This window comes from Talpa europaea, assembly GCF_964194135.1.
Source record: "Talpa europaea genome assembly, chromosome: 1".
Lineage (NCBI taxonomy): Eukaryota > Metazoa > Chordata > Mammalia > Eulipotyphla > Talpidae > Talpa > Talpa europaea.
Window position 1 is genome coordinate 117388940 of NC_140073.1, and position 17468 is coordinate 117406407.

Genomic DNA, 17468 nt, shown 5'->3' on the forward strand with positions numbered 1-17468 from the left:
CAAATGCACAACACATTATGTTGCAACAGTATGTGCAGACAAAAGAGCATCGTGGCAGCAATAATGACCAGAGCTTTCACGAAGGCAGAAAAATAAGAAAAAAATAAAATTAGAAGATCATACCCAGGGCAGAGAATTGTTTAACAGCAAATTGAACATTATAGATTATTTTATATTTTCAGAGTTTGCATTTAACAGATTTCACTGAGGTTTTCAAGAGCAGGATACTAACCAAATAAGGATACTAATGCTTTGATAAGGGCATCCAACATGGGTTTTCTGATTTCTCCAGTCTTTTCAAAAATAAAGGTGAATACAGTTGTTATTTTCAAAAACTAATGATAGTTGTTTAGGAGATGAACACAAATTTTTCATTTCAAAATCATTATGTCCTATACACAGTAGTTAAGCAATTGGTAGCTGGCTGAATCTTTAATGTAAAGCAGTATATAGTATAATAAGGGTATTATCAGCTTCAACTTCAGAAATCAGATATTGGAACTAGTCATACCACCTCTGAAGTATTCAATGTATATAGGGGAAATGCGAATTGTTATTGACTGGACGTCTCATAAAAGTCAAAGCCAAAAAGCATAGTTTTCTATTCTGATTGTTGAAACTTATTTATGCTCTAGGAATGTTAAATTTGAATAAGCACTTAGATTTTCAATGCACAGATTACTCCATGCAAAAGAATGGGATACAAGAGGAGTGTAGTAAATACCTAACAAAGTGTTCAAGTACCAAGAAATTTGAGGAAAATTAGGTGCACCCACGAGATGCTTCCATGGCATTAGTAACAACAGATTTGGTCTCAGTGTAAACTGTCCAAACAACCTGGAAAACAAAAGATTTGTCTTATGTTCAGATGGCAGAGTAGTAGACATTTTTCCCCACATATGAAAAATGCTAATCTTAATACAAATATAATTTTCCAAGAAAAAATTATTTCTACTTTTATTTTTTTAATTAGTTCTGTTTTTATTTTTTTAAAAAGATTTACTTATACAAGAGGTACAGGGGTACAGGCCAGAGGCATGGGAGGGTGAGAGAATTCACCAGAGACAGAGTGGAGAGCAGAACAAGCAGACAGACCAAAGACACTGCTGAGGGGAGCAGCAGGTGAGACATGAGAGGTGAGACAGCGCCATGTGGGTTTCTCCCTGGCCAGTTGGGAATCGAGCCCACACTGCAGAGGCTTTGGACAGGCTTCACAGCACGGCACTCAACCCACTGCACCACTGGGAAGGCCCTATTTCTACTTTTAAAATAAGAGTTTATTAAAAATCAAATGCCATGACAGAAGCGTATTCATGTTATTTAGTTTGCTCTATTCAAATAATTATCTAAGAGAAGTGGGCTATGAAAGGGACTTTTAAAATGCCAATATTGACCCAGATTTTAACTATAGTAAGTTTTCATCTGTATAATGGAAACAAGAAAAAAACATACTATCTTTCCTTTACACCTTCAATACATGAAAACATACCTAAAAAATAGGAAACCAATAGATGCCAACAGCTGCTCCAATTTATTGATCTTATTTTTCCTGCACAGATGGACACTAGTACTTTGAATTATGTGGTTGAAACATTTTGTAACCCTAAAAGTTTAATTTTCAGTAAATATTATTTAGACAAAATAAATCCAACATGAGTATTTTATAAAATAAGTGTTTTCTGAATTTAATAGTTATTTTCTACATATAAAATTGACATTTAAAATTATTTCACTGATTTTTAATATTTCAATCACATACCTAAGTAATATGAATATATGAAGATCATTACCAAAATTTAATGAATACTGTTTTCAGAAAATTACCTTAAATTTGTTTTTGAGTAGCCTCAGTCTGGTAAGAAACAGGACACAGGAGGAGATAGCCCGGGACTCATGGGGAAAAAATACAAACAAACCCACAGATCTTAAGTTTGCCAAAATTCAATTATAGCCTTTCCAGAGCATTTTCTCTAGCTTGTGAATTTTTCAAGTTCTCAATTTCCCTTCTGTCATTGCTAGTCATCGGCATATTTGGTGCTTGGTAGGATGTTTCAAATAAAATGCATTTCTCTTGCTGATCTGCGAACCTAAAACTGTTGTAAAACACAGTCTATTAAAAAATATAGTTATGTTGCCTTTGACAGGTAACAATCTAATTTTAGGAATCTATTCCAAAATATACTTTTGAAAGGGCTATGTAATTTTTTTAATTTCACAACACTTTGTACTAGCAAAGAAAACTAGAAATAAAACTTTCAGCAGAAAGCTAGTTCAATAAGCAATAGTACACAATGGATGACTGTGCTGTTATAAACGGAAATGAGGACTCTTGCCATATACTTTAGGGTGATCTGCTGGGTGTTAATTGAAAAAGAAATCAAGATGGGAAAAAGTCTATGTAGTATGTTCCTATGCACATAAAAAGGTGAGTAGGGAATAAAAGAATATATGTAACTGTTTGCCTACATTTTAAAATTAAAAGAATAAACCAAAAATTTGGACAACTAAGCTTACGTATTATAGTACAGAAGGGGAAAGGGGACCCAGATAAAATTATACTTTCCAGAATATAGCTTGCTTGGTAGATTTGACTTTGGGACAGACCATATATTTTTAATGTAGCAATGCCCAAAACTAAAAGTAAAATGACACAAGTAATTCTGCATATGGAAGTGGGGGTGTCTACCATCACAGATAGGAAGGATTTTGAGTATCTTTAAATCACAGTAATTTTACTACACATAGCATATACTCTAATAACAACAAAAACAAAATTATAGAATGACCTTAAATAACTCTCAGTAATTATGTTGAAAGCATTGGGGTTATTCTATAATGTATATATGTATTGTAGAATAAAGCAAGTGTGTAACGAATCAGGATTTTAAGGGTAAGAAAAAGAAAGTAAAAATATTTACTCCTGTACTTGAACTGGAAGTATCATAATTCCATGAAGAATTCCCTCCTTAGGGAAAAAAAAACTATCTTTCCTAGCAATTTTCTGAAAAATCTAGGAAACAGGACCTACTAGGGGAAGTATTAGTAATGAGCACACCCAGTGGTCTCTAGATCCTACTCAATAAAAGGCACAACACCTCCTTTAACGATACGGTTGATGCCAGTTCTGAAGCATAAAATATTCATGATGATTCTGGAATATCTTGCCATTTCAAAAAAACAAGGAAACTCTCAGAGGAGGCTAAGGAATTTTCAAAAGGACAGAGTAACCAGAATGACAACTTGAAAGGGCTCTTATTTTCAACTTGAAAGTCAACTTGGTATTGTCACAACCATCTTCCCCAGTGAGCTCTCAGGCTCTTCCTGGGGCCGGCTTCACTCTACAGGTTCCCTCTGTCCCTCTGCACTTCCCAATCACCTGGCCCACTGCACTGCTGTCACACATTGCTCCTGCCCTCACTGTCAATCAAGAGACTAGCTCCTGTGGGAGAGAAGCAGCCTCACTTTCCCCTGGAGGTCAGTTCTGCTCCATGCCTTGAGCTGCTCACTGCATCTAGTGTCTCAGCTTGGAAACCCAAACTGGCACCATGACCTCAAGTTCATTCCCACAGATTCAAGTAGTTTCCTGAACCCCTTCCCCATTCCCCACTTTATCCCCTCCTCTGAAGTAACACCTTCCTGCACAAAATTGCAGGAGGGCGGAGGAGTAGCTTCATACAAAAAAAAAAAAAAAAGACAAAAGAAATTGTCCCAAATACACAGTTGGGACAATTGAGACAGCCACTACTGTGAACTAAAATTTGTTTAAATACCTGAGTTAGTAATAGTGACATTAACAAAGCTCATTGGTTGCTGGAGCTGCCGGCTTGTCCTTTCGAGGAAGATCTTGTCTTCCCCCTGCAAGGAGTGTAGTAGTTGACAGGTGAAGCTGTTGGTTCCATCAGATCCATGTCAACTGGAGCTAAGGTCACAAATTTCCCCGGCAATTCCCTCTCCCATGGGTTTTCACTCCTCATGCCTGAAAACATTTGAGATTTGGCCATTTCCGCCAAATTAGGAATGAAAATGGGTAGTCTCTCCCAAGCTCTCACCATAAGTAAGCAAAGACTTTATCAGCTATGCATCATGGACTAAGGCTCTCCCTGTCCCCATAGGCTTCACCCTCCCCTCCCTTCACAGTATCATTTTGAGAGGGTTAACTTTCAGAATATGATGCCAATGTGCTTCCTCCCTCTTTTACCTTCATAGACATTTTCCCCCAATCTCTTTCTATTCCTATGGGAAACTGCGGATCAGACAATTCAGTTTGCTCAAAAACTAAGCTACAAGGAAAAAAAAAAAAAAAAAAGGAAAAATCTGTGGATTCAATAATGTAACTAAAGGCAATATGAATCTTTTTTCAATGTTGATTTACATAAAAATGGGAAAAAGAAACAGGAATCTGAACTCTGAATGGGTATTTAAGAATATAGAGGATTGTTTTAAATTGGAAGAGTGATATTGTGATTACATAGCATGATTTTTAAAATCCCTGCCTTGTTTATACTTGTAATTATATAATATCTAGGAATAGCTTCTAACCATTCCAGAGAAGGGAAGAAATATAGGGTCTCCATGAAACACTACTGATCTCGAAACCCTTTAAGTTCAGTGTGCTACAGTTTACTTACCGTCTCACTCCTCACTCAGCTCTACATGGAAATAATTTTTAAAAACTACCAGTTTCACCATTTACTCAGAACTTGGCCACTCTATAGTGGAAGAGTCTTAAAGGCTTGAAAAAGCCAGACAATATTGTTTTAAAGGTTTTTTATTGCAGTTTGGACCATGATCCTACATCATCACTAACTAGAACATCAGACTCCTAAAAGCATTATGGGGGATTCTTTCTTGCTTAATTGTGGATGCAGCATAACCTAACAGGAATAATGTGGGTTCTGGGGTCAGACTGGTGGTGAATCCCAGCAACTCCATTACTTGTGGGACCTTCAGCAAGTTAGTTAACATCTCTGGGCCCTAGGGATGAAAACCTTAGCTGGACTACATCATCATGTTGGAATATTACCCAAGATACTTAGCATAGGACCTGGCAGAGTAAACATCAGAGTATGTTCACTGTTTTCAAACACTAGATACTATTTATTGTGCAATCACAAAGGTAGTTTCCAGAACACTGCTCCTGATGAAAACCATAGCTTTCTGTAGAAATAAATATTAAAACCCATGCCTTGAAATAAAGGGAACATTTTCAACTCTTTACTTATAAGAGGTTTGTTGTCCAATATGAGCTCAACTAGCTGAATTTGGAATTAAATTTAAATTAAGTAAAATGTGACGTTCAGTTCCTTAGTCATGCTAGCCACATTTCAGATGCTTAGTAGCCACATGTGGCTGGTGCCACCACATTGGACAGTCCAGACACAGAGCACTCCCTCAGCACAGAAGGCTTAACTGAACAGTCATGCTGTAGTATTTACTCTGCATTTGTTTCTCTGTGTGGACCAATTGACACAGCTTTCTCAATAAAAAGCTAATATTTATGCAATATTAGCTTTATACAATATTTATATAGTAGGTTAATAGACCTGTCAAAGCATTTAAAGTTTTCATAAACAAAACATTAGTTACTTAGAAAGCTTGATTTTTCACACCCATCTTTAAAATGCCTCCAAATTTGACAGCTTAGGAACGTACTAACAATTTTTTTTAAAGAAACGTTCTCTTTCTAATAAGTAGACTGATGAATCAAAGCATCATGTTTTACTGTGTAATTAGTCCTTCAATAATTCACATGGTAATAGGTCATTTTGGGGTTTAACCCCTGCTTCCATTATTTCTGACCACACGGTTCACCAACAGATGTCTCACTTTGGATGTACACAACAGAAGACTGGGATCTGTTTCACGTACATCTGTTCCCAAACAGCTTAGGCAGATTAATACTTATAATGTACCCAGCTCTGCTAAGTCCCACATAATCACTAACTCTTGTTTTAAAATTGATTGTGTTTTTCACATTTTTCCACATTGCCTTTCCCATTAATCTTCCAGCAAATAAGTGCTTAAGGAAACTTAAAATACAGGAATATCATGTTAACTCCTGTAAAAAACAAAAATAACACTTTCAAGACCTTATTTTAAACTGGTCTTCTCAGATTTTCTGATCACTGCTCTAATTAGGCTGAATCCAATCATGGCCAGAATAACATGAAGTTGTATAACCTGAGGGAGTGAGTCTATGAAAAATAAGAGAATTGCAAGCCATAACTAATACTTGAAACCCACACTTTACATTTTTAAAAATATTTAAAGCATAATATTCTAATACTAGCCAAACATATTGCATCCTTGCTTATAAATTGGACTAGAGGACAGAGGAAATAAAAGAATAAAGAAAGGAAAAGCTGGTGCTTTTGTCCATCATGAAAAAACTACTTCACTAGACTTCACCAATAATTTTCTATCAAAAAATGATTTCCTTCTTTCCAAAGACATGACCTGTGCTGAGGTGACTGCCCACCTCTCATCATTGTGCCCTGAAGCTGGGGAAGGGGAGCAGGGGGCTTGGCCCCACATTTCCCATGCGATTCCTCTAATTAGGTATTCATTAGGGCTGTGAAGATCCTGCCATAAAATATAACACTCCTCCACACACACCAGGTGGTGACCCCACAGATCATTCAAACTTGACTCCAACTTATTAAAATGTCCTAATACTGAAACACTATGGAAACAGGCAATTTCTTTAAAATGCAATTCGAAAAGATATTATAAATTCTTCAGTTTGCAGGTGAATAAACTCAGCAGGGTTAAGTAAGTTATCCAAAGTCAGTTATGAGACACCCCATTGGTTGGAGATAAGAACTCACTTCCTTTGGTGCCCACTCCTGAAATCTTTCTTCCACTGCTAATGGAACAGATTATGGACACTGGGACAGGGAGCCTCCTGAAGACCCTACAGTGCTTTTCAGATCTCAAGGTGCTATCTCTTAGTAAATGGTCCCAGCATGAGTTAGGAGACTGACTTGAGGGCATTTAGCATTTCTATCAGAGATCCCTAACTGCTTATTCTTAAATGTACTAAAATAAGAACTTAATATAGCCTAAATCTACCCATTACCAACTCTCCCCACCAGTAACTTTTCCTTTATGGGAACACATTAAAATATTATAAAACACATAATACAGTCACACATTAAACGGATGCTGCTTGGAGATGCACAAAAATGTTTATATCATCTGTTTCAGTCTAACATTTCAAATAGAAGTTTACAACTCGGTAAGCATATGTTCCCAGAAGTTTGCCTTTGGTTGAGATTTAGAAAATATCAACAGACAATTAGTAATGCTTTTGAAAATATTAAATCTAAAAATATCTGAGCCAGTAATAGCGCAAGTTAAGACTAAATTACAAAATACAGTAGTGCTCCCTTATCTAGGGGGAATACCTTCTATGAGACCCTAGGGGATACCTGAAACTGCAGATCGTACTGAAGTCACTATGTACTGCATTTTTTTTTTCCTTTATGCACATACCTATGATAAAGTTTAATATATTAGGCACAGGAAGAAATTAACAAGTAATAAAACAATGACTATAGCAATACATTGTAAAAAAAAAAAGTGAATATGATTGCTCTCAAAAGACCTAATTACAATTTTCAGACCACAGATCAACACAGGTAACTAAAACTGCAGAAAGTACAACTGCAGGTGGAGGGGGGTTGGGAAGTACTGTATGCAAATTGGTGTGTGGCACCTACCCATGACTCACTTTGAGTTCAATTTTACTTTACCCCTCCCTCCCCCGCTCCCTACCCCAAACACACATACACTAGGAGGTACTACCCTTGACCTGCTCTGCCAGGGAAGATTGCCATGACCCAGACTCTGTCCTTTCTTATTTGGCCTCAAAAGACTCACCTGACCTCTTCCATTTTTTTTTTTAGAATTGTAATCCTTCCTAGATCACAACTAACTTGCGATTCATATTAACATACTTAAACTGATAATTCCACAATCATGTTGTGTCAAGGCCATAATTTGAGATTCCAATAGAGAGCTCATTAGGCACCACTGCAGGCAACAGAGAAGATATTTTCTGAACAGATGACATCTACTATTGCATAATAGTGCATAATCCTGGTCAATTTATGCTCTTCTCAATTTATGCCAGCTGAGCAAGATGAAACCTTCCTGCCACGAGCAATGAAGAAATGGGTCAACATTAGCTAAGAATTTTTTTAAATGCTCTAATGCTTTTAAAAAAGGAGGGGGTGGTCCTCTCTAAGAAATGATGAGGAATCACTCTAAGTGGGAGTGTAGTAATCAAATTACAATGCAGTGGTTAAAACCAAAATTCATAATCATAAGGTTCATTAACAAATCCAGTCACTAAATATTGTTTGGGTGTCAGGCACTTTTCCAGGTGCTAACAGTAGACAAAACAGATGTTCAAAACACCTTCCCTTCTCTCCATCCAGATCCAGTCATCATTCTTCTCCCCTGCTCTGAGCCTTGGGCGCTCATACTGCAGCTGACATCAAGTAGTTTCCTGGCTTCTAATTGACTTTGGATCATGGTAAGGGACAAAGAAGAGAGGGCAAAGATATTGAGTCCCTGCCCTGTGGAACTGGTTGAGGAAGTCAGCCAAGCTGAGGTAAAGGCCACAGTCACTATCCAGTGACCCTCTCCACATAGACTCTTGGATTCAGGTTCAGGCAACTTCTGCCAGCACTTGCCATCCTGGGCCTAAGAACAATATTGCTTCCCTATTACTAGTCCCAGAGGTACCTCACCCTCCCTACATACTGCCTTTTAAAAACCCTATTCAATTCGTCCTAGTTTATATAAATTTGCTGTTTGTTTAATCATAGGACAAAACTCCCTAGTCTCTGGAAGTAGGGTGCTGGTGAGTCAGACAGATGGTACATGTTACATACATTAGAGGTCACATGCCATTAAAGGACAGAAGCACTAAGGGAGCCAGAGAATATGCAGAGGTAATTTTAAATAAGTGACCAGGGAAAGCCTCACTGAGAAGATTAACATTTAAGCACAGGCTCAAGGAGAATGCCAGAGAAGCCAAAGTAATTAAAAAAAGCCTGAGCTAGAGTAGTGATTGACTGGGCAGAGAAGGTGGATAGAACTGTTGGTTGAGGAGGAGTGAGAGATGGTGAGGGCAAGCTGACCTTCAGATTACTAGCTTAGAGAACATTCCAGATAGTGTCCTTAATGCCCGTTCACTTATTAGCCAGCATGTTTATTACTTTTACTGCTATAAGTAACAAATTTTGCTACTACATGCAAAATCCCATTTCATCTCTCACAAACCAAGCAATTTCATCCCTCCTCTCTTCAGCATACCTTAATTTACACACATCTGAAAGGCAAAGTTAAATATTCTGACAGACAACTGACTGATTAGATTTTCAAAAGTGATAGGAAAGACAAGACCAGGAGTCTTGGAAGGAAAAAAAGTTTTTCTTATAGACATTAAATTTGATGCATCTAGCAGTGTTTGAAAACGAGACCAAACACAGATTTGAATGTGTCGCCCGAGGGTAGAGAATTCAACAGTGGACAATGCTACCCAGAGAGCACTGTCCCAGATCTGACACCTTGGGAACACCAAAATTTGACAGGCAGGCAGAATGAAGTCCCTCTGGGAAACTGATAAACTAAGGTCTGGTGGTATCACAGAAGCCAAAGTCAAATGAAGGAGAAATCCGAAAAGGCGACGGCTAACATTTGATCCAGCAATGAAAGGCCATGGCTACCCTTTCCCTGAGCACTTTCAACAGGAACAAAACCATGTCTCAGAGGGTTGAGGGCTAATTAAGAGGTGAATTATGGAGGCAGTGAGAGTAAACTAATTTTTCTAGAATCTTATGAGAAAGTGAGAAAAGAGGCAGGGTAGCAGCTAGAGAGAAAGGCAGCAGTTAGGACAAGAGAGTCCTGAATAATATCACTGTTATTAAGCGATAATGCTGAAAAGCTAAGAAATAGAGTATAACAGATGAGAAATTCCTAGACGAAGCCCAAGAGATTGGTGGGTGGGGGAGTGGTTAAGTTCTTTTTTTTTTTTTTTTAAAGACCCATTCATTCATTTATACATGCACTGGGTACAGTCAGAAGCGCGGGAGGGAGAGAATTCACCAGAGCCAGAGTGGGGAGCAGAGCAGGCAGAAGGACCGAAGTACACTGCTGAGGGGAGCAGCGGGCGGCAGGAGAGGTCTGCGCACCATGTGGGACCCTCCTCCGGTGGCCGGGGAGCAGCCGGGGATCGAACCGGCGCCGCAGAGGCCGCGGCCAGCCTCGCAACCCAACGCTCAACCACTGCGCCATCCGGGAGGCCCAGGAGTGGTTAAGTTCTTGAACAGGGAGGACAAACACCTATCCTGCCGCCATGGGTGAAGGCAAATGATGTGGAAATGAGGGTAAAAGAAAGTAAAATGGAAGAGAACTAGCAGGTCTTACTGATTTTCACTAATGACTATGACATCACCATCACCAGTGGCAGAACTTGCTAAAGAGGGACACTGAGCTGGATGCTGCAACTTGAAAAAAATGTAACGAAAACCCCTGGGTAGGGGGGGTGGTAGAGGACCTTCATACATTTTACTAAATAAAGCTCAAGTTTTTACCTCTGTCTTAAGGTCTCTCCCCATTCTATTTTTTTCTGTTAAATGTTCTCCTCCTGCTACACTGACAGTCTCTCCCAGTCAATACCCCAGAAAACAGCCTTTTGATATCTGCCTACATCGAATTCCCTCAACCTGGTATTTTTCTCTTATGTCGCAGTGGGTAGCGTAGTCTTGCCCTCAAACTCAGGTCTACCTGGAACTTCAGAATGTGTTCTTATTTGGAAATAGGATTTTTGCAGATGTAATTAAGGAACTCATGACAAGATCAAGGGGAGCATCCTGGATGTAGGATAGATGCTAATGACTTTGTCCTTACAAAAGAGGACACGCAGAGGGGCAGGCCATAGGAGGAAAAGAGGCAAAGATGAGAAACATGCTACCACATGTCAATAAATTCCAGAAGTTGAAAGTCTCTGAGAGCCTTAAGAGGGAGTATAGCCCGAATGACATTTGATTTCAGAATTCTGGCTTCCAAAGCTGTGAGATAATAAATTTCTGTTATTTTAAGTTTCCAAATTTGTGGGATTTGACACCTAAACCCTTCACAAAATACTTACTCCTTACTATTCAACTCAAGGTCTTTTTGGAAATAAAACTGAAACAATACTGATCCTTCATTAAGAAACACCTGTCAAGTAAAGATATCTCCCTCCTCTGAATGCAAAAATACTTCATGGCAGGGCCCCCATCTGATTTTTTTGTATCAATGCACAAAGCATGTATTAGTTGCTTAATGCTTGATGAGTTTCCTATTTTGGAATCTCCTATGTGAGAATAAAGGCTTCTTGAAGACAGCTTCATAGATAGCATCTAGCAAATTGCTCTCACACTACGTTAGCACCAAAATATTTAAGGGAATACTGCTAATCAGATTAACATCTTGATTGACCAGATCTAATACATTAAATTAAAAACATTTCTATGATCAAGAAAAAAAGACCCAAAGAAAGCAGCGGAGCTTTGGTGCCTCTCATCTTGATTACAGGTTTTCCTCACAGCCCACTTCTAAAGAACAATAATCAGAGTCCAAGTCACCCTTATTCCAAGTCCCCTTTATTCCAAGTCCCAGTAAAGAGGACTATGGTTACTATTGTTATACTCATCTGCCCTGCCAACAAGCCCATTCACTAATCACAGTTTGGGCAGTGAAAGCTTTCAGAAAATACGTTAGTGTCTTTGCTCATTACTCAAGTTGGAAAATTAGGGAATGTGCACATGGTATTTTATTTCATTAGTGAGAACTAAGGCTGGAAGAAAATATTTTAAAAAACACAAAGGATTATCATCCAAAATATATAAATAACTCCTAAAACACAACAACCAATACATTTTTAGAAATAGGCCAAAGAACTTACCAGACACCCCCCACAGGAGATATACAAAGAGCCACGTGCACTTAAAAAGATGTTCACATCATTTGTCATCAAGGTAATGCAAATTAAAAAGAAGTTCCACTACATGTCAACTAAAATGGTCAGAATCCAGAACACTTTTGAGACTACCAAATGCTAGTGAAAATGTGTAGCAACAAGAAATCTTTTTTTTTATTTTATTTTTTTTTATAGAGGCATGTTTTATTTATTTATTTGTGTGTTTGTTTGTTTTGTTTATACAAGCACTGGGTACAGTCAGAAGCACGGGAGGGTGAGAGAATTCACCAGAGCCAGAGCAGGGAGCAGAGCAGGCAGAAGGATCGAAGTACACTGCTGAGGGGAGCAGCAGGCGGCAGGAGAGGTCTGCGCGCCATGCGGGACCCTCCTCCGATGGCCGGGGAGCAGCTGGGGATCGAACCGGCGCTGCAGAGGCTGTGGGCAGCTTCGCAACCCAGCGCTCAACCACTGCGCCACCGGGGAGGCCCGCAACAAGAAATCTTATTCATTGCCAGTGGGAATGCAAAAATTGTACAGCCACTTTAGAAAATTTATAAACAGTTTGACAATTTCTTACAAAATTAAACATACCCTTACCATACAATTCAGCAGTGGTGTGCCTTACTATTTATCCAGAGAGGTTGAAAACCTATGTCCACACAAAATTCTGCACATGGATGTTTATAGCAGTTTTATTCACAATTGTCAAAGCTTGGAAACACCAAGACGTCCTTCAGTGGATGAATGGTTTAATTAACTATGGTAAATCCTCAATGGATTATCATCTATAGCTAAAAAGAAATGATCTATCAAGCCATAAAAAGACATGCATGAACCTCAAAATATATTACTAAGTGAATAAAAATATCAGTGGGTTGACATGGCTTGGGGGAGGGAAAGATAAATAGGCAGAGCACAGATAATTTTCAGTAGCAATGAAATTGTCTGATATTATAATAGTGGATAATGTTGTCATGATTTTATATGTTATTCTTGACTAGGCTAAGGGATGTTCAAAGAGCTTGTATAACATTTCTGGGCATAGTAGCATTTGAACCAGCAGACTGAGAAAAGAAGACCCTCACCAAAATAGATAGGTACACCCAACTGAGGGCCCAAACAGAACAAATTCTCAGTTTTGAACTTGGACATCCATCTTCTCTGTCCTCAGACATTACAAGTTCTTGGTTTTCATATCAGAATTGCATTAGCTCGCACATCCCAACCTTCAACTTCAAATGGCCTTCAGCTTACAGACAACATACAGGGCCGAACTCAGCCTTCACATTCCTCTATCTATTCACATACATTCATAGGTATCTATAGAAAGAGATTCTATTGGTTTGGTTTCTCTAGAGGGCAATAACTAATATATATGGTATAAATTTTTCAAAGTCATAAAATGTAGAACACCAAGAGTGGATCTTAAATTAGGGACTTTTGATGATAATGCATCAAAATGCAAGTTCATCAATTGTAACCAATGTACCACTGTCATGGAAAATGTTAAGGAAGCTTGTGTATATGTGAGTGGTAGGGATTATATGGAAACCTCTATCTTCTGCTCAATTTTGCTGTGAACACAAAACTGCTCTTAAAAATAAAGTTTATTGAAAAAATTACTAAGACCCTGTTAGATTTAAAAACTGGGTGGTCTTACTCCTAGGGATCTACCCAAAGGACACAAAAACATTGATTCAAAAAAAAGACCACCTGTATCCCTGTGTTTATTGCAGCACTATTTACAATAGTTAAAACCTGGAAACAACCCAAATGCCCAAAAATAGATGACTGGATCAAGAAGATGTGGAATATATACACAATGGAATATTATTCAGCAATCAAAAAAGATAAAATGCCATTCGCAGCAATGTGGATGGAGCTAGAAGGTATTATGCTCAGTGAAATAAGCCAGAAGGAAAAACAAAAATATCATATGGTTTCACTTACAGCAGGAATATAGGGGGACCAAATAAGACATCAGTGTAAAAAAATAAAAACACAACAAAGCAAAAACAGACAATTATAAATCAGAGGCATCCTGCAGGGGAGGAGGTGGGAGAGGGAGCAGAGGGAGGGAGAGAGGAGCACAGGGGACTGAGGTGATGGTGCACAGGTGCATTGGTGAAGGAAACTATGGGGACTACACCTGAGGGGGTGGGGGGAAGCAAATATTGTTTAAAAATAAACAACGATGTAAAAAAATTAATTAAAAAAAACTGAGTGGTCTTGGAAATACTTCATATGTGTGATCCAATAATGACTAGTGAACCCACCCTACCCTGTCCTGGAACAGCCAGTCACCACCAAACTAACAATAGACAATGGTTCCCCCCTAGATCCTTCATCCATTTAAGTAGTTATGTTTTTTCCCCTTTTTTTTTTTTTCTGAAACAAGTTCTTTTGCCTTTTACCACGCACATATAAGTTAATTTCATCAGGGAGATATTCTCACATTTAGACATCTCTTAACATTTCCTTTTCTTTTCTTACTCATTTTACTTAAGTAAAACATTTTTTCATTTTATTTAAGTGGAAGCACTTGGTTTCTACAATTCTAACTCAAACCGCCCAAAGCGGTTTGCCTACTAGGTATTACTTACAAAGATAAACTGGTACACCGTGATGAAGGCAAAGAAAACCAAAGAACCAACGCTTGCAACCTTCGGAGTACGACTGTTATCTTTAAATCCTACTGCAAGGAGTACTAATTAAGCCCATTTGTCCTCAGTCACAACTCAATGCAAAAACCAGATTTCTTTTTGTATTTCATTATTTGCTTTTTCTCTTACCAGCACTTCAACATTGATATTTATGTGTGTATAATCTCATTGTACACGTTTCATTTCAATTCTATAGTAACTTAGCTTCAATGTAGGTGAAATCAGCTCTTGTGGGTGAATCTAAACTCTTTACAGTAAACACCTGTGCTCCAAATTCAACCCGGCTTCAAATTTAACAATCTTATTGCTATGTCCATTATCTCCACCTTTTAACTCAAGAGTTAGTAATCCACCTTGGTTTCCCCAACACCTGAAACTTTTTAATTATAATCAAAGATCGTTTCCTTTACTTGAGCCAGCAAGACAGGCAGAATTCACACTCATATCCCAGTGCACCAGTGCTGGGTCCCTGACTAGTGGTTTCATTTTGTTAGACTTCTGTGCATTTTTCTATTGTGCCATCTAAATAGCAAATTGTGTCTTGTTTTTGAGGGGAGGTGATTTTTTTTTAATTTCATGAGTTAGTATTTAGCTAGAAGAGTCTGTAGCACATTCCTGGGTTTTCCTTAAATCATCTCTAGACTAAGAATTGAAATGTTTCTATTGTGAAGGACAGCATAACTGTGTTTTCAAGTCAATAAAAGACAGCCGCAAGTTAACAGCATGATGATTCTAAAATCAACATAAAAAATCGAAAGTTTATAAACTAAACCTAAAGATTTGGTTCTAGCCAATGGCAAGGCAATGTGAGGCCCAGAAGAGGCCCAGGGAGACCCCAAAGCATCAAAGCATCGGGGTTCAGTGTTCCTAAATCAGTAAAACGAGTTGGATTCAGAACGACATGTAGGTGTATTCTGTGAAGGGCTTATACTTTCAGAAATTGATGGATTAAAACTTCTACGTGGAGGGGAGTAGGCGACCTCGCGTTTGCAAAACATTACCCCCTTGGGAACCAAATCTTTCTTCTGCTACGCGGAGCAGAAGCTGAGTGTGACGTGAGTCAGGGAACGCACTGGAGGCGGAGAGCCAAGCGGGAGGGGACGGGGAGCCGGAGGAGGTCCCCCGAGAGTGGCCCGCGCGCTCCCCGGGAGGGGAGGAGGAGACGCTGGCTTCGGGACGCAGTCGCCTGCCGGGGCAGAGGAGGAGCTTGGCGAGGGCGGAGAGGCCGCGCGGGTTAAGGCGCCGATAGCGAGGAGGCGCCGCGGGAGGCCAAGACGCCTGAACCCAGACACTCACCCGCGGGGCGCACGGGCTGGATAGGCCGCCACTTCAAGACGCGCTCGCTCAGCACCACGTCGCAGCTGACCCTTCCGATCTCGAAGATGCCCCGGAGCAGGATCTGCCCGGCGGCCTCCTCCGGCAGCTGCCGGGACGCCCACTGCGCAGAGGGCCTGGCGGCCGCCGCCGGAGGCGCCCCATCCTCGCGGTCACCCTCCAGAAAGCTCACCCGGCTTCCGCGCCGCCCGCGGGGCATGACAGAGCCGCAGGTTGGGCCCGAAGCCGAGGTCCGGGAGGGCCTTCGGAGGAGGCGGCAGAGGCCCAGGCTGCGCGGCTCCGATGGCGTTTGGCGCTGCCACAGCAACTGCGCGCAGGCAGAGACCCAGGAGGGAGGCGGGGCGGGCAGGCGGGGCCGCCCTGACCTAGCCGGGCACCTTGGCCAGCCAGCCTCCAGTCTGGCCCCCACTGCACAAAGACCCCTGTCCTGGAAGGGGAATAGGGACTCCCTCTGCCTGGTCCCTACTGCTCAGTGGAATTTAGCTCTTTGCTAACCCCCGCAGTTGAATAAGCCAACTCTTCCCAAACTTTTAACTTGCGTGCTCACCGTCTAGGCATCTCGTTACAATGCAGATTCTTAATGAATACGTCTGGAATAAAACCCCGAATTCTGTGTTTCAGACTTCCAGGTGATGTCTGTGCCTGTGCGGTGCTCTGCTTCTCAGAGCATACGTTGAGTTGCAAGAGTAGAAACCTCCCTTCTTGCACCTCGTTTCCACTGGGCTTTCTGGGGCGCAGAGGTCGGGCTTTACGACTGCGCGCCCTTGCTAGCTAGCCGAATTCCCTGCAGGTGGTGCGGCGTGAGAGCTGACTTCCCAAAATCCCTGAGAGGGAGCCAAAATAAATCCCTGGCTCACATAGACGAATTTTTATCTGGCAAACTTAGTATCAGAGGAACGCACTTCATGAAGTATTGAGGGTCCCACTGTCCCCCAAGATATCTCCTCTCAGTTTTGCCTTTCCCTAGAGATAGACTATAAGCAGCAGGGCTTCCCTTGAAGGCTACTGCTTTAATGTCCTGTTACCTGAAAATGGAAAGTGCGATGCAGGGTTCATCCTAAACTCTTCTGATACTTGAGAGTCCTGAAGTCAGTGGTTTGTTAATCTTGGAATGCACAGAATCTGTGGGCCGCTGGCTCTCAGTCACTCTGGCTGCACCTTAAAGTTACCCCAGGAGATTTTAAAAATCCAGATGCCCATGCTACACTGAAGACAATTAAATTGCATTCTCTGGGGATAAGACCCAGGCTTCAGGACTTTTGAAAGCTCCCCAGGTGATTCCAGCGTTCAGTCAGGGCTGCGCTTTGCCGCACTAAGCAGTGTATTAATAGGGAGCTGACTGCCTGTGATGGCAGAACAGTCAGGGAGAAAGTGAGTTGTGAAGAGGGGCAGAGTTTTGGGAAAAGGAGGTAAAGTGGCAGGCTCTTTACAAGGTAAGAATAATTGTACTGAAAAAAAAAAAGTTAGGGAAGACAGAGCTTAAAGAAGAAATTAAA

At 40.4% G+C, this 17468-nt stretch overlaps 1 protein-coding gene across 3 annotated transcripts in view; it reads right to left on the reverse strand.

Annotated features, from left to right (window-relative positions):
- Nucleotides 1–16171, reverse strand: part of CERKL (CERK like autophagy regulator) — a gene marked incomplete at both ends in the record, with an annotated part of 109785 nt that extends 93614 nt beyond the window's left edge. For all 3 annotated transcript variants that reach the window (XM_084228867.1, XM_084228866.1, XM_084228865.1), the window contains one exon: nt 15934–16171. In XM_084228867.1, coding sequence (XP_084084993.1) covers nt 15934–16171 — 238 coding nt within the window. The remainder of the gene's footprint in view (nt 1–15933) is intronic.
- Between the last annotated feature and the right edge of the window lie 1297 nt (nt 16172–17468).